This window comes from Phascolarctos cinereus, unplaced genomic scaffold (genome assembly GCF_003287225.1).
Source record: "Phascolarctos cinereus isolate Bilbo 61053 unplaced genomic scaffold, phaCin_HiC Scaffold_4;HRSCAF=312, whole genome shotgun sequence".
Taxonomy (NCBI): Eukaryota; Metazoa; Chordata; class Mammalia; order Diprotodontia; family Phascolarctidae; genus Phascolarctos; species Phascolarctos cinereus.
The window spans coordinates 59,357,729-59,383,796 of record NW_027555847.1 but is presented as its reverse complement, the minus strand read 5'-3'; the positions used below and the strand labels follow the sequence as shown (position 1 = coordinate 59,383,796).

Sequence of the window (26,068 nt, the reverse complement as noted above, 5' to 3'; positions counted from 1 at the left end):
AAGATTTGGGTCATATAGTGACTATAGGATCAGTAAGTCATTTAACCTTCTTGTGTCCCAGGAAACTCTTTACAATTGTAAATGCAGAGGAAAGTGTGGATCTGTACTGGCAGATGAATTTCCTTATACAGATGAATTTCCTTATACAGAAATCCAAACACTGATAATCTTTTAAAATTTATTTTTTCTGTTTTCATATTATTTCCCACCCCCAGAAGAAAATAATCTCTTTGAGGGACAGGATGATGGCATTTTTATCTTTGTAGCCCCAACAACTAACACAGTGTGTGATACACAGTGAATGTTTAATAAATGCTGGTCAGATTGAATTGATTTGGGACTAGAAAACACATTGGAGCAGAGAACTGAGAACACAGTACCAAACACAGAGGTATCAAGGTGTGGGGGAAGAAACCCCACTGGCTGAGAGGCTCCAGGCTGGGCTCTGCTGCCGACCTGCCCCGGGGACTTTGGACAAATCAGCTTCACCTCAGGGCTCAGTTTGTCTTGGAAATGAAAGGGTTGGACAAGACGATCTCTTAACATCCCTTCAATTCATTCTTGGCATTCTATGATAAGGTGAATCAGGTGGCCGACTTTAGGTAAAGCAGTTCTATGTACCTACTTCTTGTAATTGCCGATGTGGACCCTGGGTCAAGAATAGCAAAACTGGGATGTTGGGGAAGTTGGTTACAGCACCCGCAGCGCTTACCAGGTACATGATATTCTCTCTCTCTTCTCTCTCTCTCTCTCTCTCTCTCTCTCTCTCTCTCTCTCTCTCTCTCTCTTTCTGTCTCTCTCACTCTCTCTCTCCTTATGTCTTTCCTTCTCTCTTCCTGTCTCCCTCATATAAAACCTCTTTGTAGATAGGCATTCAAACATTAGCCATCCAAGCCAGTGGCAGACACTTTGAGAACACTGGGAGTGAGAGGTCTGGGGGGGGGGGAGGTGTTTCTAGATGTAGCAGCCCACTATTCCAAGTCACAACTCAGCTTTATATAACATGTTTTAAGGTTTGCAAAGAGCTTTGGAGAAGGCATCTCATCCCAGCCTCACAACAGTCTTATGAGAGGCAGGTGCTATTTTCACCCTCATTTTAGAGAAGGAGAAACTGAGGCTCATGGCTCAGAAAGGTTAAGTGATTTGTCCTGGGCTGCACTGCCAATATCTAATGTGGGATTTGCACCCAGGTCCTGACCCCAAATCTGATACTCCTTCTGCTATGCTACCCTGCCGCTCTGATACAATAAATCTTCCTCCTTCCCTCAGTAACATTAATAGCTAATATTTATATAGCACTTGAAACACATTATCTCATTTGATCTTCACAACAATCCTGTGAGGTAGGCTACTGTTATCCCCATTTTACAGAGGGGGAAACCAAGGATCAGAAGGTTAAGTGACTTGCTAGGGGCACACAGCTGGCAAGTGCCTGTCTCAGGTCTTCCCATCTCGTATTCTAGCACTCTATCCACTGCCTCATTGAGATGTCTTGGTAACAATCAACAATTACCAGGTGCTTTCTATTTGCCAGGCACTATACTAAGAAATGTAAAGAAAGGAAACTCCCCCTCCCCCAAAGAGAATGCCAGGGAAGTAGCCTGAGAATGCCCAGGGACTGCTGCAACTCTAAAAATGCCCTGTTGGTTTTCCTATTAACCTGGCCTGAAGACACAAGAGCCTATAGACAGGTATGAGCAGTCAATCACAGGTGTGACAACATTCCCATTTCCCACCTGGAGCCTCTCAATTCGCAAATTGCCATGCAGTCCAATCATCCATCACCTACTCCCTAAAGGGGCACTAGCACCAAAGCCCTGGGGATTTAGGACAAGGGTGGGGGAAAGCTTCAGTTCCTTACAAAGTCCTGGAAGCCTGCTTCCTAATGCCACTGAAACATCTGAGCCTAGAAGCAGAGTGTAGGACACTGGCCTTAGCGTGAGCTGGGGTGGGTCCTGATAAGGTCTTGTCTATGTGATAGGTATTGCCAGGTCAGCCTTACTGACCTGGTCCAGACCAGCAAGGGGGGAATCATTAAAGCTACATTCCAGAAACAGCCATACATACTTGGACTTTGTTTGCCACCAGGCCTGCAGCCACCATACCCATGATGGAAAACATAAATGGAAACAGGACCTGACAGATGATGGAGCCGAATGTCTCCGGGATGAATCCAGTAGGGGCCCTGATCATCTCACAGGAGAAGCCTCTCAGCTTTTTCCCCCGGAAGCGGAATTCCATATTTATCTGGGTGATGACCATGATTGGGCCCTTCACCCCATGCCCATGGGAGGAAGCAGGAGGAGAATCAGGTGAGGAAGCAAGGCCACTTTCTCCGAGGTCAGAGCGGACAGTTTCCTTCCTCCTTCTCCCAAAGTGTTCGCTCTTCTCTGCTCCCAAGTGAGAGCACCCGGAGGATTCCCCCAAGAAGCCAGTTCAGGGAATCGGGTGAGTTCTTTGTCAGGTCTCTGTTCACGGGCTCTGCACTGCAGCAGAGAGCAGTTCTGAATACCCCTCAATGGGGAGGAATGAAATCCGAAAGCAAAGAAAGAAAGGGAGAAAGGGCCCAGCTCTGACTTGGCGCCCACACTCACAGACTCTTTACAGGTGGTGTAGTGGTGCCGTGAAGGCTGTTCCACATAAGCAGTAGCTATTCTGTGATAGAAAACTAAAATACAGGAGCCAGGCGGAGAGGCTGCTGTCCTGCTCCCAGGCCTAAGCTTAACTCCCTCCTAAACTCTTCAGGACAAGAGCCCAGCAAGGTGAGTCTACGCTGGCCTTTGACTTTTGGCTCACTCTCTTTTCCATGGCAAAGGGAAAGTCATGAGAAGGAGCCAAGAGGTGGGCGGTGATTGTCAAGGTGGCTGGTCCCACATGGTGCTGACCTCTGCTCTTGGTGGGGAAGGTTGAGGAGAAATTTCATCCAAGAAGAGCCAGTTTAGGCCAGCTCTAAAGCTTCCTCAGTGGATTTTCATGCCAAAGAATGCCAACAGGCCACGAGATGTCAAGAAGATAAAAAATATCCCTTATGTCCTCCTCGTCATCTTCTGTCTGGTTTGTGAAGGCGTGAGATCAGTGATTTTCTGTTTAGGAGAGTTCGGTCACCTCTCCAGGCCTCAGAAGCATTTGTGTTAGTGAAAGACCTCGCAGACTTCTCCCAAACTAGGACAGTGGGCTGTTTTCCTCAGCTCTTAACATCTTGTACTTTTTAGTGCTGGTAATTCCTTCATCTTAGCATCAGCTGGACCCAAGAGCTGACAGGTTGAGGCAGAGAAAGGACACCTTGTTCAGTTCTATTGTTTGGTGTCTCCTACTCATTCCGAAGATTGCGTGGAATGGAATGCCCAGCCCCAGTGTGGCCTATCAGAGGAAGCGGGAGGGAGCACAATACTAGGGAATGAGGCTTCAGTGCCTACCTGAGGGGCCGGCCTCAGCTCTGATCTCATTGGGAAGTACCACTCTCTACACCCCACCCCTCCACTCACACCTCAGGTCCATGGAGGTGATGGGTGTGACAGCCCTCTGGAAAGTGGGGAGTAACCCAGAACTGAAAGGGAAGGGGGCACTACCTTCTCAATCCCACAGCCCTTCAGGAAGGAAAAGTTATTAAGTGCTTGGGGCTACAGGTACGTAGGTGACTCTAAGGCACCAGATGGCATCTGTGGGGGCCAGGAGAGAACCCTGAAGTTCCCAAAGTCTGCTCCCCCCATTTCTTCCCACCTATCCCCCTCAAAAGGAAAAAAAGAAGGAAAAACTAAAAGCTTGTTGTAAATATTTATGAATCATAGTCAAGCAAAACAAATTCCCTCATGTGCAGTATATGCCTCATTCTGAACCTGAGGCCATCACATCTCTACCAGGAAACGGATAGCATCATCAGTACTCTGAGACTGTGTCAACTCCCTCATTTTATATTTTATAGATGATGACTATCATTCTGTATTCCCAGATATACAGAATGCCCAGAGAAGTGAAGTAATTTGCCCAGGATCACACAGAAGTTTAAGAAGTAGAGCCAGGATTGGAATATAGTTCCTTTGACTTCACACAAAGGACCACAAAGACTCCTTTGACTTCTTCCATAAAGACCACACTTCCTCCTAAGCAGATCTAAAGGAATCGGGTGGAGTGAAGAATTTAGAAGCCTCACCTCCCATAAACACTGCCCTAGGGCTCTAGAGCAGGATTATTTTCCTAGCTTACTCCAAGGAGAGTTCCTGACACCAACTTTGATCTCACATCACCATCCCTTCTTTTCTCCTTTTATTGCTAGAGGGTCTTTCTTTCTTTCTTTCTTTCTTTCTTTCTTTCTTTCTTTCTTTCTTTCTTTCTTTCTTTCTTTCTTTCTTTCTTTCTTTCTTTCGTTCTTTCTTTCTTTCGCAATTGGGGTTAAGTGACTTGTCCAGAGTCACACAGCTAGTAAATGTCAAGTGTTTGGTCTGAGGCCAGATTTGAACTCAGATCCTCCTGACTTTAGGGCCAGTGCTCCATCCACTGCACCACCTAGCTGCCCCTACAGGGTCTTTCAAAGCAGAAGGACATTTGTGACCAGGGAGGAACAGACGTGGGGTCCAGGCCCCATCCTGGAAATCACCCTCCCAGACAATGTTAGCCTAGTCCCTCTTCTGCTTGTTGGTAGATTGGGAACCCTTCAGACTCCCTGGCATCATGGCTTTTCATTTCTCCATTATTTCTGGTCCTTTCATGGTTTAAGTATTTTTTAAAAGGAATTGACTTGTTTTTCACTTTATTTGCATTGCAGGGGAGCTTAAGATTAGATCAGATTTACACTAGAGAGACAAGGTAAAAGTGAGGAGGTGGAGGGCCCAAACAGCTGGGGGTACAGCAAGAAATCCTTCTTGGAGGAGGTGGTACTTAAGGGTCACTTAGATTTCCTCAATTCATCAATCAATGCAAAATTATTAAACACTTACCCACTCAAAACTGAAAGAATGCCTACCCCAGTAAGCATACCATCTAGGCCACACTGGGCCAATGAAGTTGCTGAATTTGCCTGTAGCACCCGCCCATTTCCCAAACCAGTGATCTTTTTCTTCCTGCCCCAACCCTCCCAAATGCCTCTCTGGTCTCCTATTCGCATATGGCCTTGCTCACAGCTGGTTGTCAACTAATCTCCCAGAAAGCATTCAACAGTAGTTTCAGTTATATGATGATGATGATGACAATGATGATGATACAGCAGCTGGTATTTACATAGCACTCTGAAGTCTGTAAACTTTTGCCCAGCACAGTACCCTGGCAGATAGTAGGCATTCAATAAAGGCTCCATTGATTGCAAAGTCCTTTACGCACACTATTTTCCCTTCACAACAGCACAAAGTATTTTAAAACCCCAAAGAAATTGAAGTCTATGGCTTAAGAACAGGTGATTCAGTTGATCTTTGGGCTGGAAGGCCTTCTCCTACATTGGGGCCTAACTGTGCCCCAAAGGGACTATTTGCCTATTTTTTTCTCTTACCTGGATATAATCCAAAAGCATTCCAGCCATGGTCATTCCCATGCCTGCAAGCACAAAGGGTACGACCACTTGACGGCCAACGATCAAAGCAGTTTCTTCCCGAGGCTTTTTGGCATCTACCAGATGTCTCTCCGGGGAGGTCCATGGCACAGTGTCGGCCAGGGGCTGCCCTGGGCTCTCCGCTCTGGACAGGGGCTGCTCCTCAGTTCCCAGCTGCCCTTCCTTCCGCCTCTGTCTTGCCTCCTCTCCTCTCATCTTGGGTCACTTTGACATCATGTCATTCACTCACTCTGGGGCTAGAGGAAACAAGACAAGAAAAGAATTTTTTATGTCACAGAAGAGAAACTGCATTGAAGAGGTGAGAGGAAGGAGTGTAAGATCTAGAGAAGGAAAAGGAGGCCTACAGAGTCAGTGACCTGTACAGGGTCACAGAAGGAGGTGACAGAGCTACCATTTGAACCCAGGTCTTCTGATTCCAAATCTGGTGTTTTCGCCAGAACACCATGAGGTCCCCAGTCTAGAAGCCCCACAGACCCTTTAATTCTACAGATGAGACTGGTACTCTCTGTCCAATAATCCCTTATATTATTAGGAATGTTGTATGCTTTCCTGTCTCCCATTTCACCAGAGTCCCATAGCAACCCCAATCTAGAGCCACAGTTTCTAACAGGGGCTGGGGAAAAGGTTTTAGGAAGTCCCTAAAGTCACATACATACAGCTCAGGAGAATCACTGGCTCTTAGATGAGGAGATAGAAGGAAATTCAGAGGCCAGTTAATCCAACCCCTTCATTTTAACAAAAGTAGAAACCAAGGTCCAGAGATGGAAGTGGATAACCCAAGGTCACAAAAGGCAGTGTTGGGGGGGGGGAGATTTGAACCCAGGTCTTTTAATTCCAAAGACAGTTTTGCTCTTTTAAGAATAATAATCATATGTTGAAGTGAGTAGAACCAGGAGAACACTGTACACAATAACAGCCATGTTGTGCAATGACTAACTTTGATAGACTTAGCTCTCTCTTCTCAGCAACACAAGCATCTAAGGCATCTCCAAAAGTCTCATGATGGAAAATGCTACTCACATCCAGAGAGAGAACTATGGAGTCTGAATGCAGATCAAAGCATACTATTTGCTCTTTTTTCTTCTTCTGTTTTGTTTTGTTTCTTCTTTCTTCTCACTCCCTGGGAGTGAGAACTATATTATTATAGTTGCAGGTGTAAAGTAAATTTAGCATTGTAAAAATCAATCACTAAAGGATCTATTAAGCACCCACCTTGTGCTGTGGCAGGCTCTGAGGATATGGACAAAGAATAAAACAATAACTCCCCTCCAGGAGCTAACGATTTAGTAGAGGAAACAAGAAATAAATACATAAGTAAATAAAGTATAAAGATTAAATGAATAAATGTAAATAGATACAAAGTAGTTAACTGCAAGGGAGTTCGGGAGGGAGCCTGCTAGCAGTGGAGAAGATCAGGAAAGGTGCCATAGAGAAGGTGGTATTTGAAATTCATCTTCAAGAACGAGAGAGACTGGGGTCAGCTAGTTGGTGCAGTGGATAGAGTGCTGGCCCTGAAGTCGGGAGGACCTGGGTTCAAATATAGCCTCAGACCAAACGCTTGACACTTACTAGCTGTGCGACCCTGGGCAGGTCACTTAACCCCAATTGCCTAAAACCAAAAAAACAAACAAACAAACAAGAAAGAGAGAGACTATGTGGGAGGCAGACAGAGGGCAGGCAGTGCAGGCATGCAGCATGGCCTGGGCAAAAGTAGAGAAATGGGAGATCGAGTGTTGTGTATGAGAGAGGGAAGGCCAGTTTGGCTCGGTCACTGATGTGGAAAGGGGTATAGTGTCCACCAGAGCTAGAAATGTGACTTGGGGCTAGGTTATGTAGGACTTTGAAAGCTAGATAAAAGAGTCTGTATTTGATCCTAAGGCAAATAGGGAGCCACTGAAGTTTACTGAGTAGGGGAGTGACATGGTCAGATCTATGCTTAAGGAAAATCACAGCTGTGGCAGCTGCGTGAAAAATGAATTCAAATGGGAGAAGCTTGAGGTACAGAAGCCAAGAGGAGGCTGTTGCACTAAGCCAGGCAAGGAGTGATCAGCACCTTAACGAGAATGATGGCTATGAAGTAGTGAGAAAAAATCAGATGTGGAGGTAAGAAGCTGAGTGAATGATTGGATGGGTGGAGTACATTTGTTTAAGATACTGTAGTTTCTAAGCTGAAGTTTCCATGTCTGTAAAATCCCTCAAACCCCTTCAATAGCCGATATACTTTTTTAGCTTTTTCTTTCCATATTCCACTTCTCAAACTCCACCTACAAAATGGACTATTCTCCACGGCCCCTCTCTTCTCTGCCCCCCTTTCCCTCACTATCTCCCCTTGTTAATAATGTCCTTCCTTTCAGAGCGGAGCTCAAGAAACCATGGCCAACTCCTTTCCCCATTCCCAAAGTGATCTTCATTTGTCAAATGCCTTTTTCCTTGTTTTTGTTTTTTTAAGAACCTGATCATCAACAAAGCTTAAATCTTTCACTGTACAAAGGGCAAAAAGGAGGACTGCAGTCAGGAAGATCTGAGTTAAAACCCAGCCTAGGACGCTAGCTGTGTGACCCTGGGCATCACGTAACCCCTATTTGCCTCAGTTCCTCATCTGCAAAATGGGGACAGAATGGAGGGGGATATGGCAAATCATTCCAGTACCTTTGCCAAGAAAATCCCACGAACAGTCTATGGGATCATGGAGAGTCAGACACAACTGAACAATATTTATAACTGAACTTCCGTAACACAGTTTAAGTATGATACATTTAATAAGGTAGTAGCAACATTACCCTCTTTGTGCCGCCTTTTTCTTTTTTCATGCATTTGTGATTTATTTTTTTTTCTTTCCTTTCTTCTTTTACATTTTTTTTTGGACTCTTCTTTGCCCTTTTTACCTTCTTATGTTAGACATTTGTATGCATCTTTCCCTCCACAAGACTAGAGGTTGCTTGGAAGCAGATGGTGGAGTGAAAGCAGGGGCTCGCCTGAACTATCCCTCAAACCCCTTCAAATACCTTTAAAAAGTGACTCTGAACAAATTCTAGAGTGGGAGAACCCACAAAAAGACAGAGTGAGGCAGACTTCCAGCCCAAGACAACCTGGAAGGTCGATAGGAAGGGTCTGTTGCATCAGACTGAGAGAGGAGTGCAGTCTAGCACTGGCCTTGTGGGTACAGACACAGCCCCAGTGAACCTGGAAGGGTATTGGGAGACTGAATCACTGGCAGCAGTGGCAGTTTCCAGACTTCTCAACCCACAAACGACAAAGACAACTTAGAAGGTCAGCAGGAAAGGTCTGTTGGACCTAGGTGGGAAAGGAGCCTGGTTGGGCCTTGGCCCCAGCAAATCAGGAGTAGGTCATGGGAGTGACTGAATCAGCCAACAGCAGCGGCTACTCCTGAAGCTATCAGCACACAGACAGAATATTTGAAAGTCACCTGTTTCAACTTCTGGGAGCCAAGATGGCAGAGTAAGAAGTAAGTTGCTCTCATCCTCCCTTACTGACCTTGAAAAACCCAAAGAATATTGCCCCAGGAAAAATCCTGGAATAATGGAGTCAGCAGAAAGATGAGATACATCAGTCTTTTAGCTAGGGAGGCTAGGGGGATTAACGGGAAAGGTCCCTCTTGCTGTGGCTGAAGGGAACCAGTACAGGACAGGAGGTGTTCTAGCAAGCCAGCGGCAAGCCCCACCTCAGCAAACCAGCGGCAGATCCTGAGCCCCAGGGTGGTGGAGCAGACAAGCACCAACACCAGGCACAGACCAGCCACCACCACCAGCTCCAGCTCAGCACCAGGTAAACTACCAGACGCCTCCAGCCTCCAGCTGCCAACACCTGAAGCCCCAGCACACAAAACCAGTAAGCAGGTCCCCTGTGCCCCACAAGCAGAGGTCAACTTTAAAAGCCAGAAAAAGGCTAACAACATGAGCAAGAAGCAACAAAGGAAACCAATGACCATAGAGAAGTTATCTTGGTGACAGGGAAGATCAAAACACAAATTCAGGAGAGGACAGCACTGTCAGCATACCCCCATTCAAAACCTCAAAGGGGAAGATGAACTGGTCTCAAGCCCAAAAAGCCTTCCTGGAAGAGCTCAAGAAGGATTTTAAAAGTCAAATAAGAGGCAGCTAGTGGCACAGTGGATAGAGCTCCGGCCTTGGTGTCGGGAGGACCTGAGTTCAAATCCAGCCTCAGACACTTGATACTTGCTAGCTGTATGACACTGGGCAAGTCACTTAACCCTGATTGCCTCAGCAAAAAAAAAGTCAAATAAGAGAGGTAGAAGGAAAACTGAAAGTAGGGGCTGTGGTCTATTGATCTTTCTATTCCTAGGCCCCTCTACTCCAGTGCCTTCTACATAAATAATAAAACAAGCATTTGTTAAATTGGTTCCTGCCTCTCACTGGCTGTCTGCCGGGCCTGGAATGCACTCTCTTCTCTAGGACCCCTGGTTTCCCTCAAGAAGCATCTCAAACACTACCTTCTATATGAAGCCTTTCCTGATCCCAACTGCTAGTGCCCTCCTTCAGCTCACTATCCCCATGAGCACAATGGATTTTCCAAACCTGGCCATCCCTCCTCCAACCTCTTCTAGCTCCCCTCCCCACTCTCAGGTGAGAAGCCTATTTCACTTTAAAAAATAGACCTGTCACCAAGAACTTTCTCTTCTCCCTTCCTCATTTCACATCACTAATGTACCAGACTTTCTGCCCTTTCACTGTTTGATGGGAACGAGTGGCCCTTCTCCTTGCCAAGGCAAGTCCCTCCACACGACTAAGACATCCCTTGCCAAACTGCCTTCTCCAGCAGATTGCTCCTCTGTCCTTTCCACTCTCTCACTAATATCCTATTTCTACCTGTTGAGTGGATGTTTTCTCAACTGCCTACAAATAAGCCCATGTCTTACCCATCCTCAAAAAAAATCCTTATTTGATCCTCCCACCCCTGCTAGCTAGCATCCTCTTGTGGCTAAACTCCATGATAAAGCTAGCTGTAAGTCCTTCCTTTCTTTCCTCTCATTTGCTTCATAACTGGACTGATTTATAACTTCATCATACATTTCAAACTGCTCTCCCCAAAGTCACCAGTGCCTTCGAGGTTTTCTCAGGGTCTCCTGCTTCTATTCCCAAATTCCAGATTCCCAAGTCAGAATCCAACCTGCATCTCACCAGGAATGCCCAAGGTTTGAGTGATGTCCCCAGGGCCTTAGCACCAAAAGAGACCCTCCCTCTAGAGCCCTAGGGCATGGTAGGCAGATGGGGAGAAAAGCACACTGCCATTCTCACTCCTGCTTCCAACCTGGGGAGAGCTGGGAGGTAGGTAAGGAGCCCCGGCAGCTCTTCCTTCTATCTGGGGCTTATTAGTATTATTTAAACTAATAGAAACCCCTTCACAATCTCTACTTTGTTTACTTCCTTTTAATAAAACTTAAATGTGGTAATGGGGAAAACAAAGTTACCAATGATCTTTTAATTGCCAAATCTAACAACCTTTTGGGAGCAGCTAGGTGGTATAGTGGACAGAGTGCCTGGCCTGAAGTCAAGAAGACCTAAGTTCAAATTTGGCCTGAGATATTTACCGGCTATGTGACCACGGGCAAGTGACTTAACCCTGTTTGTCTCAGTCTTCTCATGTATAAAATGAGCTGGAGAAGGAAATGGCAAACCACTGCAGTATCTTTGCCAAGAAAACCCCAAACGGGGTCACAAAGAGTCAGGCATGACTGAACAACAAAAAAATGACCTTCTATCAATCCTCATCCTTTTTGATGCCCCTGTCACTGTTGATCTCGCTTGTTTTTCCTGCTATTCTCTTCTCTCTAGGTTTCTGGGACACTACTTTCTCATACTTCTCCTCCTAACCTCTCCTTTGCTCCATCTCTACTATCTTATTTGGTCATCTCATCAGCTCCCATGGGCTAAATGATCATTTCTATCCAGATGCTTCTCAGATCTATTTATTCAACCCTCAATTATCTGTTCCCATCTCCAAATACCCGTTGGCCTTCCCAAACTGGCTTTCCTATAGGCATCTTCATCTCAGTATGTCAAAACAACACTGATTATCTTCCCTCCCCTCCAAAAAAACCTTCCCTTCTTCTTAACCTTCTAATTAATTTGAGAACACCACCATCCTCCCAGTCACCCAAGCTAGAAACCTCAGTTAATTAATTCTTCACTCTTTCATTCCCCCCTCTCCAATGAGTTGCTAAGCCCTGTCGATTTTCCCTTTGCAGCCTCTTTTATATGTGCCCCCTTCTCTCCTCTGTGCCACCATCCTAGTGTGGGTTCTTATTGCCCCATACCTAGACTAATGAAATTCCTTCTGGCTGGCCTCCCTTCACATCTACTCTTACTCGAGCCCATCCTCCACTCATATGTCGAACTGATCTTCCTAAAGCAAAGGTCTGCCCACGTCATCTCCTCCCTTCCCGCGGTTTCCTGTTCTGCCCAGGATCCTGTGGCTCTGAGAGCTCTCCATTTCTCTCCTTCCTCCCTTTCCAGTCTTCTTACACCTCACACCTCTCTGCTTCCTCTATGAACCAGTGGCAGTGGCCTCCTTGCTCTTCCTTGCACAGTACATGTCATCCTCTCTCCACTCCATGAAATTTCACTGGCTGTTCACGTCTGGAATTCTCTCCCTCCTCATCGCCACCTCCTGCCTTCCTTCAAGTCTCTGATAAAATGCCCCCTTCTACATGAAACCTTTCCTGATGTTCCTTAATCCTCAGTAGAGACTATTACTCATTTTATTTGTATCTCCCTACCATAGTGCTTGGCACATAGTAGAGTGCTAAATAAATACTTGCTGATTGACTGATCCCAGGGAGATAAACATTTTAATAATGATCAATCTAGGCCTTAAGCCAAAGGAATGAAGCTCTAATAGTAGAACCTCAAGCATGAGTGAATAAATGAAGACTTTCATGTTCCTCCTGACACTACCTCGTAGAAGTTGTCTCTGACTTCACTCTAACATCTTGTTAGTCTAACCCTTCCTTCAGAAGTAGCTCAAGTTTTATGTCTTCCAAGAAACCTTACCTCACTCTTCAAGTCCATCAAGACGTCTCCCCTCTCTGAACTCCAATAGCACTGCCTGTCTAGGCCACTCAGTGAGTACTCAGCCTGTAAGAGCTTTGGGAGGGGCAGCTAGGTGGCGCAGCGGATAGACCACTAGCCCTGGAGTCAGGAGGACTTGAGTTCAAATGCAGCCTCAGACACATAACACTCACTAGCTGTGTGACTCTGGGCAAGTCACTTAACCCCAGCTGCCTCACCAAAAAAAAAAAAAACCTTTGGGAATTCAGAGAAGAGTGAATACTACAGTAAGCAGGGAGAGACCAGTCTGAGAGACCAGACCTCAAATGTACTTTCATAACATGGACAGTCAATGAAATTTAATGGAGTGGAGAAGGAGAACAGAAAAGGTGTGCCAAGAGAGGAACCGGTATAAGCAAAGGTGCAGGGGTGGGCACCTACAATAAAGTATGTCTGAGAAATGGAGACACCTGTACATAGGTGGGGTTATCCACGCTGGGAGAAGTGAAGAAAAATGAGAAGGGCGGATTGCAGAAAGACTAAAGATGGGGGGGGGAAGATGGAGAAAAGAGGGAGAATAACTCAGGGAAGAATGGGTAGGACCCGAATCAATGAACAGAACTCAGCACCTACTCCACGCCAGATCCTGAGCTCAGTGCTAAGGATGTGACATACAAAGAAAGCTTCCAGCACTCTATAACCTATTTAGAAACAAAGTGAATTTGACTTTACCGTCCTTGTTTAACTCCAGTGGAGGAACTTAATTAGTTGCAGACTAACTATGAGAGCTACCAGGACCTTGGAGACGACCCAATGCAATTCTCTCATTTCACAGATGATAAGGAGGCCCAGAGAGGGAAAGCCACTGCCTTGTCCTTCACCAACTTTGATCAAGCACTTATCAGCCATCATAGCCGTCTTAACCCCTTACTAGACTGTCATTTCTACAATGGTAGGGACCCTAGCTTATCTAAACCTTGCATCCCTAGTTAAGCCCCTAGCGCATGGCTCTGTGCACAGTAGGCCCTGGATAAGCAGCGTACGTAGAAAAAGCAAATCATTAAGGACCCACCATACGCCCAATCTGAGCCATGAGGGACCAGAGTAGGGTGGTGGGCCCACATTGCTACATCACAGGTTAGAGAGGAAGAAAAGAGAAGACCTGATGATGAATTGGGGATAAGGGTGAAGGAGAAAGGTAAGCCAAAAAAGCCTCTAAGATTGTGAACTTTGGTCTCCAGAAGGGTTGAGAAGACACTGCTAGGAAATGGGTGATGGTTAGGAGATTGCTACAAAAAGAGTAATTGTTTATGGGGGAAAATAAGGATATCTGTTCAGGATGAGTTAGAACCTTCAGGGTGCCCAGAAGATCTAGGCAAAGATGATATTATCTCTATTTATCTTTATCGGTTAGAGAAAGAGAAAAAGAATTAGAGACTGAGAAGATACGGGTTCACTTTGGGGTAAAGAGAACCAAAAGTGTTTGGAAGTCAAGGACATGGTACATGTCACACTAGTTACAAGTCAAGATGGAAGGGCCACGTTACCTGCAGACAGAAGGGCAAGAGGTGCCTCTTGTACTTGACTTGATGGATCTCATAGGGAGGTAAAATGATGATGCCCTGAGAAGATCCAATAAAGAAAATAATGATACCTGAATGACCATAGATCTAAGGCTGGGGGGATAGCTCAGAGGTCATCATATTAAAGCTCCCCATTGGATAGATGAGGGAACTGAAGCCCAGGAAGGGGACCTAATCTGCCCAAAGTCACCCAGGTGATAAGCATCAGAAGTGGGTTTTGAACGCAGGTCCTCCAACTGGAGCCAGTGGTCTTTCCTGGTACCATGCCATTTTGAGAGGACACTTCACCCTCATACTAAACATTTTTTACCTTTATTATCTCATTCAATCATAGATACTGTGAAGTAGAGAGGGCTGAAGAGCAGAATGTTGTCATAGGAAAGGTGCTGGGACAGGAGATGTGGGTTCAAATCCCACATCTGCTACTTACCACCTGAATAACCTGAACAAGCCATTTCATCTCTGGGCCTCAGTTTCTTCCTCTATAAAAAAGGGGGGGCAGGGCTAGTCTAAATGCTCTCTAAAGTCGCTTCTAGCTCTGGCATTGCATGATTCTATGACTAGACCTCTTGTTACACAGAAGCAAACCGAAGTCAAGCCAGGTGACATCCAGAATCTCTCAGGTCTCTGCCAATTTTAACATTCTATGAGCCTCTGAGCTGTAGGCAGACAGGGCTTAACGCAGCACAGTGGAAACAGCAACCACACAATACAACAAATACTTATTACCCAACCACCGATTGTGGGCTGAGTACAGGATAGGTGTGTTGGAAGACAGAAAATTTCAATAAGACAGAGTTGGGCGTGGTCTCTGCTCTTAAGGAGTTTACAGTTAAATTGGGATAAGATGATAAGACAAGTATATATAATATACAACATTGTATAATAAATGTATTGGAAGATTATAAAACCAAGGGCTAGGTGAAGTGTGAGGAGGAAGGGTAGACACTAAGATGGGGGAAGGAATCAAGGAAGCATTCATGGAGAAGATGGCATTGGAGTTGGGATCTTCTTCATCCATGAGTTCCCTATACCAATGAAATCTCTGTGTTCTGCATCTCTGGAATACAGCGTAAGCTTTTTGAGAACAAGAGCTGTTTCATTTTTGTCTCTGTAGCTACAGAGCCCAGCACACAGTAGATTAACATAATCTTAAACATAGTGACTTAATCCATGCCTATTGAATTGAATCGAGGGCATCCTAGTTATGGGGAACAGCAGCTTGAGCAAAGAAGCCAGGAGGCCTGGGAACACAGTACATGGCTGAGGGAAGAGTGATAGCCAGTTTAATGGGTATATAGAGTACATTGAGGGGATAATATGAGATAAGGTTGGAAAGAGGGGAGCTAGGTATCTCAGGGATAGAGTGCAGGGCCTAAAGACAGGAAGATTCATCTTCCTGAATTCAAGACACTTACTAGCAGTGTGACCCTGGGCAAGTCATTTAATCCTGTTTGCCTCAGTTTCCTTATCTGTGAAATGAGAGAAGGAAATGGCAAACCTCTCTAGTATCTTTGCCAAGAAAACCCCAAATGGGATCAGGAAGAGTCAGACACGAGTGAACAACAACAAATAGGGGGTTAGTGACTGTATGGAGGAGGGGGCTGTTGTGAAAACGGATTGGTAGGGCCTGGCTGATGACTGTAGGTGACAGTTGAGAGAGAGGGCAGGAAGCCAGGTCAATAGTGGTACCAGACAGAGACAGCAAAGCAGGTTGACAAGAGTTTTAGAAGGAAAGAAAAATGAGCTTTGGTTTGAATATGTCGAGTTTGAGGAGCTGGTTCTGGGCACCCAGGGAGAGATGTCCTGGAGGAAATTCAGGTCTGGACTGGAAAAGACATTAGGGCTGGAGCCATATGATTAGGGAGTCACCTTTATGGAAGTGGTAGGTGGAGCTGTGAAAAGGAATGATGGAGAAGTGGCATGGCCTGGGTCAGGAGTGGGGAACCTGCAGCCTCAAGGCCACGTGTGGCCCTCTAGGTCCTCAAGTGTGGCCCTTTGACTGAATCCAAACTGCACAGAACAAATCCCCTTCATAAAAGGATTTGTTCTGTAAAACTTGGACTCAGTCAAAAGGCCTCACCTGAGGACCTAGAAGGCCACAGGCTGCAGGTTCCCCACCCCTGCGGGGGGATGAATAGGGACAGTAAGAGAGAGAGGAGAGGATGAGGAGCCAAGGAAGTAGAAAAAGGAGAAAAGGTCAGAAGGGTAGGAAAATACAAAACAAAGCAAACCAGGAGGGCAGAGAATCTCCAAAGTTGAGGGGAAAGAGATAGTCAGGAGTTGAGGTGGTGCCCAGACCTCATTTTTCTCTTCTGTAAAATGACTGGTTCCACTAGATTAGTGGCTCCTAATTTTTTGTTCCATGAACCCCATTCAACAAGAACAACAACAAAAAGTGTTGTGAACCCCCAGGGAAAGTGACTACAACACTCATGATATGCTTGCAATTATTTCCTGCTTAAGGTGCATTAAAGAATTTCGACTGTGAACCCCACTGGACTAGATTGTCACAAACGTCTTGCTCCGTCTGAATCCCATGAAGCCAGGCAGCCCGCAATTTCCAGGCCAGGGCCCTCCATTTAGTCTACCACCTTGCCAAGTTAGTCAAGGTGCCCCGAAGGGCTACATCATTAAGGGACAAAGCTACTTTTGTTGAACTAGCAGTGAATCAAGCCAGAGCCCCACAGCCTATGCTGGTGTGGACTTAATAAAAGGGATCCCAGGATACCTGTGCGTGCAGCCCTCGTGGGCCTGAGTCCCTAATATGTGGTGCTGACAGAAGCAATGGGAGGGACTGATGGAACACCACCAAACCTGATTTTCCTGGGATGAAGTGAGTTAGAAAGAGAGAGCACCAGCAAACCTAGCATCAAGTTGCCCCTCCTCCCCCATTCTCCCCAACACTGACCATCAGGGCACGAAGAGGGAGAACTGGGGCCAAAAAGCCTTCTCTCCTAAATCAATGATTGAAAGAATTGAGCAGAACCAGCTCAATACCAGAACCACAGTCATAAGGAGCATAGGTTGTAGCTTCCTTGGTGTGGTGTGGACTAGAAAGGGCCTAATGCTCAAACAAACCTTTCCCCAACCAGCTAGCCTGAAATACCTTTACTTAGGGACAGTTTTTTTCTTCCACAGGCAGAGAGGGGGTAACAATGCAGAAAGAGGGAGCCCAGGGACTGACACAGACTGTAAAGTATTATTATTATTACATATTACATTATATATAATAACCTTATATCGTGCTTTAAGATTTCCTAAGCAATTTACAAATATCTCATTTCATCTCCACATCTATGAGAAATGATTATTTCTTTTGTTTTCAATGACTAATTACTGAATCAGAACCAAGGTTTTTCCCCTTTTCTACTTCCTCATTCAGAAATTAACCAGTGGGGGAAGTTCTTGGGCAGAGATTTAGCTAGGCCAAGATCTAAACAGTAAAAAAAATTCTAAGTTTGGGCTACTGGGTATGTTCCTGCTCTGTCTTAGGTCAGACAGGTGATATGCAAACTAGTAAGTCTCTTTGACCAAGATTTGAGTGATCCAAGTCACATAGCCCAAGACCCTCACTGTAACAGATAGCTCACCCTCTCATTGTAATATTCCTTTTCTCATTAATTATTATCCAATCAGAGTTGATTGCCACTCTCAAGAACACCTACTCTTCAAAGGGCACAGAAACTATGAGCCCACTGCCATGAGAGGTCTTTGGTCTAAGAGAGACAAACCAGTGACCATCTTTTTATTAATAAACATGCTGGTCTTATTTACAAAATGATTAAATTACTCAGAAACTATGTCCCTGAAACCTTTTTTTAAATGTCACACAACAATCCAACGAGGTAGGTACTATTATTATATTATTCCTATTTTACAGATGTGAAAATGGAGATAGAGTTTAAGTGATTTGCTTAGGGTAACAGAGCTCAGTCAATAGTCCATAAACATTTATTAAGCCACCTCTGTGTGAGGCACTGTGTTCAATACTGAGAATACAACTAAGAAAAAAGAAAGCCAGTCCCTGGTCTCAAAGGGTTTACAATCTAATGGAGGAAGACAATACACCAAAATAAGCTGGGGGGAGGGAGGGGGCCAGAGGGTACCCAGAACCTGCCACGATGTTTAGAACAACTGGTGGGAAATGAAGTTGGTGGAAATTCTGAGCCCTCTATAAAAGAAGGCTTTCAGAAGACTTTTTTGCTCCTCCCTCCAATCCTCCAATCAGGTCCAGTTAGAATCTATTGACTAATACCACCTAGCTACCATGGGTAAATGACTGAGATTTTCTTGAGAGAAAGGGCAAAATAGGGAGAGATGGATAAAGAGGATCCTTCCTGGAGCCAGAGCTGGAAGGAATCTCAGAGGTCATAGAGTCCTCCTCCATTTTATAGCTGAGGAAACAGAGCATCCAAAAGTCTGTGACTTGTCCAGGATCACACAGGTAATAAGCATCAAAGGCAGAATTTGAACCCAGCTCCTTTGAGTCATGCTTCAGAGCTCTTTCCTATTACGGGGAACCTCATTCCTAATTTTTAGGAATCATATCCATCCCTGTAGAAAGAGAAATGCAATGATAGTGTTTTAAATCTACAGACTTACTTCCACATCTAGTATCTGATGTGGTCCTCTCCCGGGAGGTTGGGCAGGGGTGTTATATCTGTTTTAAGGGGAAGAACCAGAGAGGCTCTAGTCACACCAAAATTCAGGGGTGGAATCCAGCTTGCTTGACATCCCGCGTTCTACCCACAATTCTCATGTAATACTGAGTTTTCCTGGGTGCTGCATGCATAGTTGAGGCTCAATGAGGCAGGAATTAAAGCCATGTGACATTGTGGGGAAAGAACCTCGTTTGTCCATTGGTTCTGCCACTAATTCTGTGAGACTTCAGGCAAGCCAATTTATGTTAATGAGCCTCATCTGCCTCTTCCATAAAATGTCAGGGGTGGGGAACCTTCCCCTCAAGGCCACAGTGTGTCCTTCTAGGTCCTTGGGTGTGGCCTTTTGACTGAGTCCAAGTTTTACAGAACAAATCCTTTTACTAAGGTGATTTGTTCTGTGAAATATGGATTCAGTCAAAGGGCCACATGGAATCTCAAGGCCACAGGGTCCCCACTCCTGAACTAGATGATTTCTTTCAGGTGTTATTCACCTAATAATGAATTGGAATTGTAAGCAGAATTTGATTTCAGGGAGGTCAAGCCCGGGCACCCTTGCCGGCCTAAGCTACAGAGAACAGCCGGCTTGGTCGTGAGAATCCGAACGTGTCTGGTTACTCCTTCTCCTGCCAGCAAACACTGAAGCATCCATTACAGACGGGTGAAGAAGGCCCTCTGCTTGGTGCTGGGGATACAAGGTTGAAAAGCACAGGCCTACCCTCCAATCATTTACAGTCAATCTACAAACGTTTACTTAGTATCTACCATGTGTCAGCAAGCACTGTGCTAGGTGCTAGGGATACAAATTCAAAAATGAAAGAAGCAACTTACATTCTAAGGGAGACAGTGAAGTGGTGCAGTGGACTTGGAGCCTGGCAGGCCAGAGTTCAAATCCTCCCTCAGATACTAGCTGTGTGACAATGGGCAAATCCTTTAATCTCTCTCAGCCTCAGTTCTTTTTTCTGTAAAACTGGGATAATAATGGCATCACCTCACAGGATAGTTGTGAGGATCGGATGAGACAAGAGAGGCAAATAAACCTTAGAGCGCCATATAAATGCTAGCTATTATCATCATCATGTCCAAATATAGACAGAAAAAATGCAAAACAAATAGGTGATTAAATACAGTCCAATGAACATGGTGCTGTAACAGGAGACAAATAAATATTATACAAGTCAGAATGTGGTAAGATCAAAGGAAGAGGTCTAAGCAAAATGCTGTAAGAAACATGAGAAGGGAAAGACTGCTTTTATTGGGGAAAGGAGGGAGGAGAGCAAGGAGGGTGGTGTATAGGAAAGAGATATGGACTTGGAGTCAGAAGGCCTGACTTAAACCTTGATCTGCACCTTGTTATTATCTGTGTAACATCGAGCAAGTCCTAGAATCTCTTGAGGCCTCAGTTTTCTCTTCTGTAAAAATACCTCACACTCTTGCTCTAGAGATTAAGAAAAGAATTTTTTAAATTTGGTACCTATTAAGATTCTATAGACTTAATTTCTTACAAATTGAAATGCTATCCCATATCCAAGCTGGGCCTTGAAGAAAAAGGATTTCAACTAGCAAATCATGGGGGGAAGCCTCAATTTTAGGCAAAAGGGACCTCAAAGAGGCAGACAAGAGGAGGCCAATGAGCAGCTCAAAGTCCGGTTTGTGAAGCAGAAGAGCAGAGTAGTGTGAAATAAGTGTGTTAAAGTGCGTCCTCAGGCCAAATCCTCCAGATGGCCTAGGGTCCCTACTGAAGTGGCATCATTAGGGATTCACTGCTCTATATCCAACATCTTGCTTTCTCACATTCCGGGATCCCCTTTAAAATGCAAAGCCCCTCGGGAAAAGGATTATGCCCACAAGCAACATTTTTATGCTAAATGCTACTACTGCAATAGTACTACTATTGTATTACTGAAATAGTTAATGCAAGTACTAGCAAGAGAATGTGGAACAGGAAGGGACTTTAGAAATGCTACGTCTTAGAGAGGATTAATGCCCCAAATGAGGCCTAGGAAGAAGTGACTGGTCTAGGGTCACAGGGGTGTGAGTAATAAGTCTTCTGATTTTTCATCCTGGGCCTCCTTAATATCCCAGTAGTACTGAAGAGCTCACTGAGGTTCAGAGAAGCTAAGTGCCCACTCTGTGGCTGGCAGAGCCAAGACTCTAAACCCGGGCCTTCTGCTGACAAGTCTAGGGCTCTGCCATGACATCACATTACCTCTCCTCATTAAGTCACCAACACCTAAGCGTGAAGCATTTCATCGCATTCCTTTACCCCTGCACTGGCTCGGCAGTGGGGGATCCCTAGCTGCCACGGTGAAAGGCAGTCTGTCAGGAGTGGCAGGAATGCCATCAGGGCCAAAGTCGGTGGATAATAGATGTGTGATCAGAAGGAACTCGTGGGATCATTCTGTCTACCCACCTCCCTTTACAGGGAAGGAAACTGAGGCTCAAGGAGGGTAAGCGGATCTACCCACCATGTGATGAGACCTACAAACTCTTCATTCGGCAGAAGAGAGTACCGGCAGTCAAAGGTACCAAGTAGCAGAGGGAGAATTTGAACTCTATTCCTCTGACACTGTCCGTTTCTTCCACTCTCCCAGGACTCCCTCCCTCCTGCTGGCCAACTCTGCCCCCCTCGTAGTATCGGTGCCCTACTGGGGCCCTCGAGCTCCGGTTCACTAGAGCCACCCCTAGTCCCGCCCGAGGGCACTCACCAAAACTTCCTCCCTCCACTCCAGTCCGCTCAGGAGGCCGCCAGACACCTCCTACAGCTGCCTTGCTCCAGCCACCCGCAGGTACGCAGCCAGTGGGCGGGTCGGTGGGCGCGGGGAGCCCTAGCGTCAGCATGCGGGGCTGGCGCCCCAAACTGGCGCCCACGGTCCCACCCCTGCCCCCGCCCCCGTCGCGCGCGGGGCCACGGGAGCTCGCCCCCGCATGGCCAGCTCCGACTTTCAGGCTGCGGACTGGGCCCGGGGAGGCGGGAGGTCCGGCGGGCTGGATGCCCAGGGCCGGACAGGGGCTGGGCGACCCGAAAGGGAAACGTAGTTAAGGAGGGGAAGAGTTGGCCCGCAGCCCAGGGGGGCAAATGGAGGGGGCCACACACCAGAACCCAAAGCCTGCCCCGAGCCCAGGGAGCCTCCGGGAGGTGGTGGGGAATGGAGGGCAGAGGAGAGACCGCGCCCGCCTCCAAGCCACGCCTGGCAGCCAGCCCCCGCTTTCTCCCTCCCACTGCTCCTGGCCTGGGGCTCCGCGGGCTTTTTCATTCCTGCTCTTTCCTTCCCAGACACGGACAGATCGCCCCGCCCCTTCCACCCCAGAGCAGGGAGAGCTCGAAGCTGGACTGGCCTCTCCGGGCGGACAGCCATAACCTTGACCGAGCTCCTCCCATGCCACCTTCTTTGTGTCGCGCTGACCCCCTCGGGCAGTCTGCGGAAGCCCGGAGGCCCCTTCTCCAAATACAAATAAAATGTATAAAATCCAATACAGAGGATTACAAAGGAAACCACCTATATTAGAATACTTTCCCCCCCTTACATTTCACCTTCTCCAGATGAAGAACCTCAGTAAGGGAACTTCTGCCTACCCTGTGCTATCTTTCTGCCTGGGAACCACCGTGTCCAGGGTCTCAGTTCACCTTCTCCGAGCGGAACGCCTCCACCAAAGTATGCATTCTTAACACGCACACATTCATTGATTCGATAATAATTGAATAAGTATGCCCTATATGCTGAGGAAGAGATCAGTCAATAAACACTTATCAAATGTCTACTATGTGCCCAGGCATTGTGTTAAATGCTGGGGAGGGAAGGAAGGAAGGAAGGAAGGAAGGAAGGAAGGAAGGAAGGAAGGAAGGAAGGAAGGAAGGAAGGAAGGAAGGAAGGAAGGAAGGAAGGAAGGAAGGAAGGAAGGAAGGAGGAAGGAAGAGAAAAAGGAAGGAAGGAAGGAAGGAAGAGAAAAAGAAAGAAAGAAAGGAAGGAAGGAAGGAAGGAAGGAAGGAAGGAAGGAAGGAAGGAAGGAAGGAAGGAAGGAAAGAAAAGAAAAAGAAAGGAAGGAAGGAAGGAAGAAAAGAAGAAAAGAAGAAAGAAGGGAAGAAAGGAAGAAAGAAGGAAGGGAGGAAGTAAAAAGGGAAGAATTTGTCCTTGCCCTTCAGGAGCTTACCATCTAAAGATTAAGCCTAAGTTACATCATGCCTCTGCCTTTGCAGAAATGAAATCTAGCAGAGGAATTTAAAACATGGCACATGAATTAGTGAAAAATATAAAAGGACCACAATTACATCATCATGTCAGGGTCAAGGTACAATGTGTCCAACTGTGGCTGATGTGACCAGTATGAGCTTGGAAGGCTCTAGCACAGGTCAGGCACAAATAGTTCAAATGAACTTTTGGAGAGGAGATATCTTATGTTTCTTCTGAGCTGCTGCAATTCTGCTTTGCCCATAGAGTACAGCACCTTCTTTGATTTGGGCATGCCATGTTGGACAGTCATACGCCACTGTCTCCCATGTCTCACAATCTATTCCACAGTTCTTCAGAGAGACCTTGAAAGTGTCCTTGTATCACTCCTTCTGACCTCCATGTGAGCACTTGCTTTGTGTGAGTTCTCTGTATAATAGTCTTTTAGGCAAATGTTAAGTTTGAGTTTCCAACAAAGTGGCCAGTCCATAGGATCTGCACTTTCTGCATGCTTGGCAGTTTACCTCAGTATCCCATACCTTATCCTGCCAGGTGATCTTCAGAATCTTCCTAAGACAATTCAAATGGAAGTGATCAGTTTTCTGGCATGGCGCTGGTAGACTGTCCAGGTTTCATAGGCATATAACAATGAGGGAATGCTCAGATAAAGAACCTCCCACCCCCTTAAACTATTGTTCTATATCTCTCTTTCCTTTCTCAGTCAAACCCCTAGAAAAAGCTGGCCACATTTGCTGCCTCTGCTTCTCCTCTGACTAGCTTCTCAATGCTCTGCAAAACCTTACTGGCTTCTCATTGTCTACAAATTAAAAGTCCAATGTATATGGGCATTCAAGACTTTCCATGTTCAACTGAACACTTCTTCAGCCCTCCTTTCTGTCTCCTGAACTCTAGATTGCCTACGGGATCTCTCTCTCTCTCTCTCTCTCTCTCTCTCTTTCTCTCTCTCTCTCTCTCTCTCTCCCCTCTCTGGATTTCCCACTGGCCCCTCACCTTCAGCATGTCTAAAACCAAAATGACTATATTTACCACCAAATCCGTGTCTTTGTCGGTGGCATCCTCATCTACTTAACCACCCATGCCCCAAACCTCAACATGAGCTTTGACTCTTCTCCTCTCCTTCACCTCAGGAGACTAATCAGCTGCCAGACCTTATTAATTCTATCTCTTTTGCCACTGCCAAGTACTTGACTTCATCATCACCTGTGCAGCTATAGCATTCTAGGAAGATTTATTTTTCTTCTTCTTCTTCTTCTTCTTCTTCTTCTTCTTCTTCTTCTTCTTCTTCTTCTTCTTCTTCTTCTTCTTCTTCTTCTTCTTCTTCTTCTTCTTCTTCTTCTTCTTCTTCTTCTCCTCCTCCTCCTCCTCCTCCTTTTCCCTCTTCTTCTTTCAGGTTTAAGTAACATTAGCATATTAACATCTTATTAATGTTAACATATTAACATATTGGGGTTAAATAACATCTTTACTGGGTGAACACAAACAGCACATAACTAGAGGCAGTGTGGTTCAATGGAAAGATCAATGAAGAGGACAAGGGTTCAAATCCCACTCCTACCACTTGTAACCTGTGTGACCTTAGACAAGTCACTTAAATTGTCTAAGCCTCAATTTCCTCAAGATGAAAAGATTAGACTAGATGATTTCTGTGGTCCCCTCCAGCTCTAAATATATGTCCCTAGGGATAGTTTTGTGTAGTGATTATTATTATTGTAGTTTCAGCATTGCTGAATAAACAGAGATAAGTACCTATGATTTCCCTGGTATAGGGAATTCCCTGAGTGAGGGAACTCTCTCTACCAAAGCAACTTGAGAGCTGCCTAAAACACTGGGAAGTCGAAAAGCTATTCCAGAGTGACATGATCAGTGCATGCCAGGGGTGGGATTTGAACCCAGGTCATCCTGGATCTGAGGCTACCATTCTAGCCACAATGCCATCACTCCTCTTGAACTGCTCTCCTAAAATGCATTCATTTTAAGGTTAACCCTTCTGCATTTTACTTGACTAAGCATTAAAATTAATCTACTTTCTTTATTGTTGCTATTGCTAATCATCTCATAAGTACCTGCCTTTCCCCCCAAGTATTTTTTAAAAAAAATTAACCCGGGGGAAGTAGGTGAAACACTGGATAGAACACCAGCCTTGGAGTAAGGAAGACCTGAGTTCAAATCAAACCCCAGCTGCTTGATACTTACGTAGTTGTATGACCCTGGGCAAGTCACTTAACCCCAATAGCTTCATCAAAAAAAAAAGCAAAAAAAAAATTAACTTGTCCCTCCCATAACCTCCTCCCATTCTCACTAACTGAATGATTGTTGGTAACTTGTATTTTTTCCTTTGAAAATTAGTCATAAGAGCATGCTGCCTCTTGTGTAACAGAATACACTTCTAAAATGTATCCACTAAGCACTTCTGTATTTGATTTATTAATCATTAAACTTCATCTTCCCACAGTTTCAAAAGGTATGCTAAAGATGTGAGCAAAAGTCTTGTAATAAAATTGGATTATGGGAGTTGGAGCTGGAGAGGACTTGAGCGATAATTTCATCCAACCCTCCAATTTTACAAATTAGGCAACTGAGACCCCTTGAACCAAAGTAACTTGCCCAGAATCATACAAGTTGTAAGTGCTGAAGCCAGGTACCCACTGATGACTTTTGTGTGTTCACAACAAATACAGCTTATGCACAAAATTGAACTTTCAGAGCTCACAGCTTACAGAAGTTGTGTCACATCTGACTCTTTGTGACCCCATTTGTGGGTTTCTTGGCAAAGATACTGGAGTGGTTTACCATTTCCTTTTCCAGTTCGTTTTACAGATGAGAAAACTGAGGCAAATAGAGTTAAGTGACATGCTCAGGGTCACGCAAGTAGCAAGTGCCCAAGACTGGATCTGAACTCATAGAGATGAGTTTTCCTGACTCTAGGCCCAGCAATCTATCCACTGTGCCACCTAGCTGCCTCATGGAAGAATCACACACAAATTCCTACACAGACCTCAGCAAAATGTTTCAGGTCTTGATATGAAAGTCAATGTCCTTCACCAGTGTGAGCATTTTGAGGACCTCA

The 26,068-nt window shown here is 45.6% G+C and overlaps 1 protein-coding gene across 2 annotated transcripts in view; it reads right to left on the bottom strand.

Moving 5' to 3' along the window:
• The window catches only part of SLC41A3 (solute carrier family 41 member 3), a 68,055-nt gene extending 46,045 nt beyond the window's left edge, over nt 1-22,010 (bottom strand). Inside the window, exons 1-2 of one of the 2 annotated variants that reach the window (XM_020981152.2) lie at nt 21,520-22,010; nt 5,480-5,775 (exon numbers count right to left, since the gene is read on the bottom strand). In XM_020981152.2, coding sequence (XP_020836811.1) covers nt 5,480-5,734 — 255 coding nt within the window. In that variant the 5' untranslated portion in view covers nt 5,735-5,775; nt 21,520-22,010. Of the gene's footprint in view, nt 1-2,067; nt 3,283-5,479; nt 5,776-21,519 lie in introns of those variants that run through there. The other variant, XM_020981154.2, reaches the window with a different exon arrangement.
• Nucleotides 22,011-26,068: the final 4,058 nt, after the last annotated feature.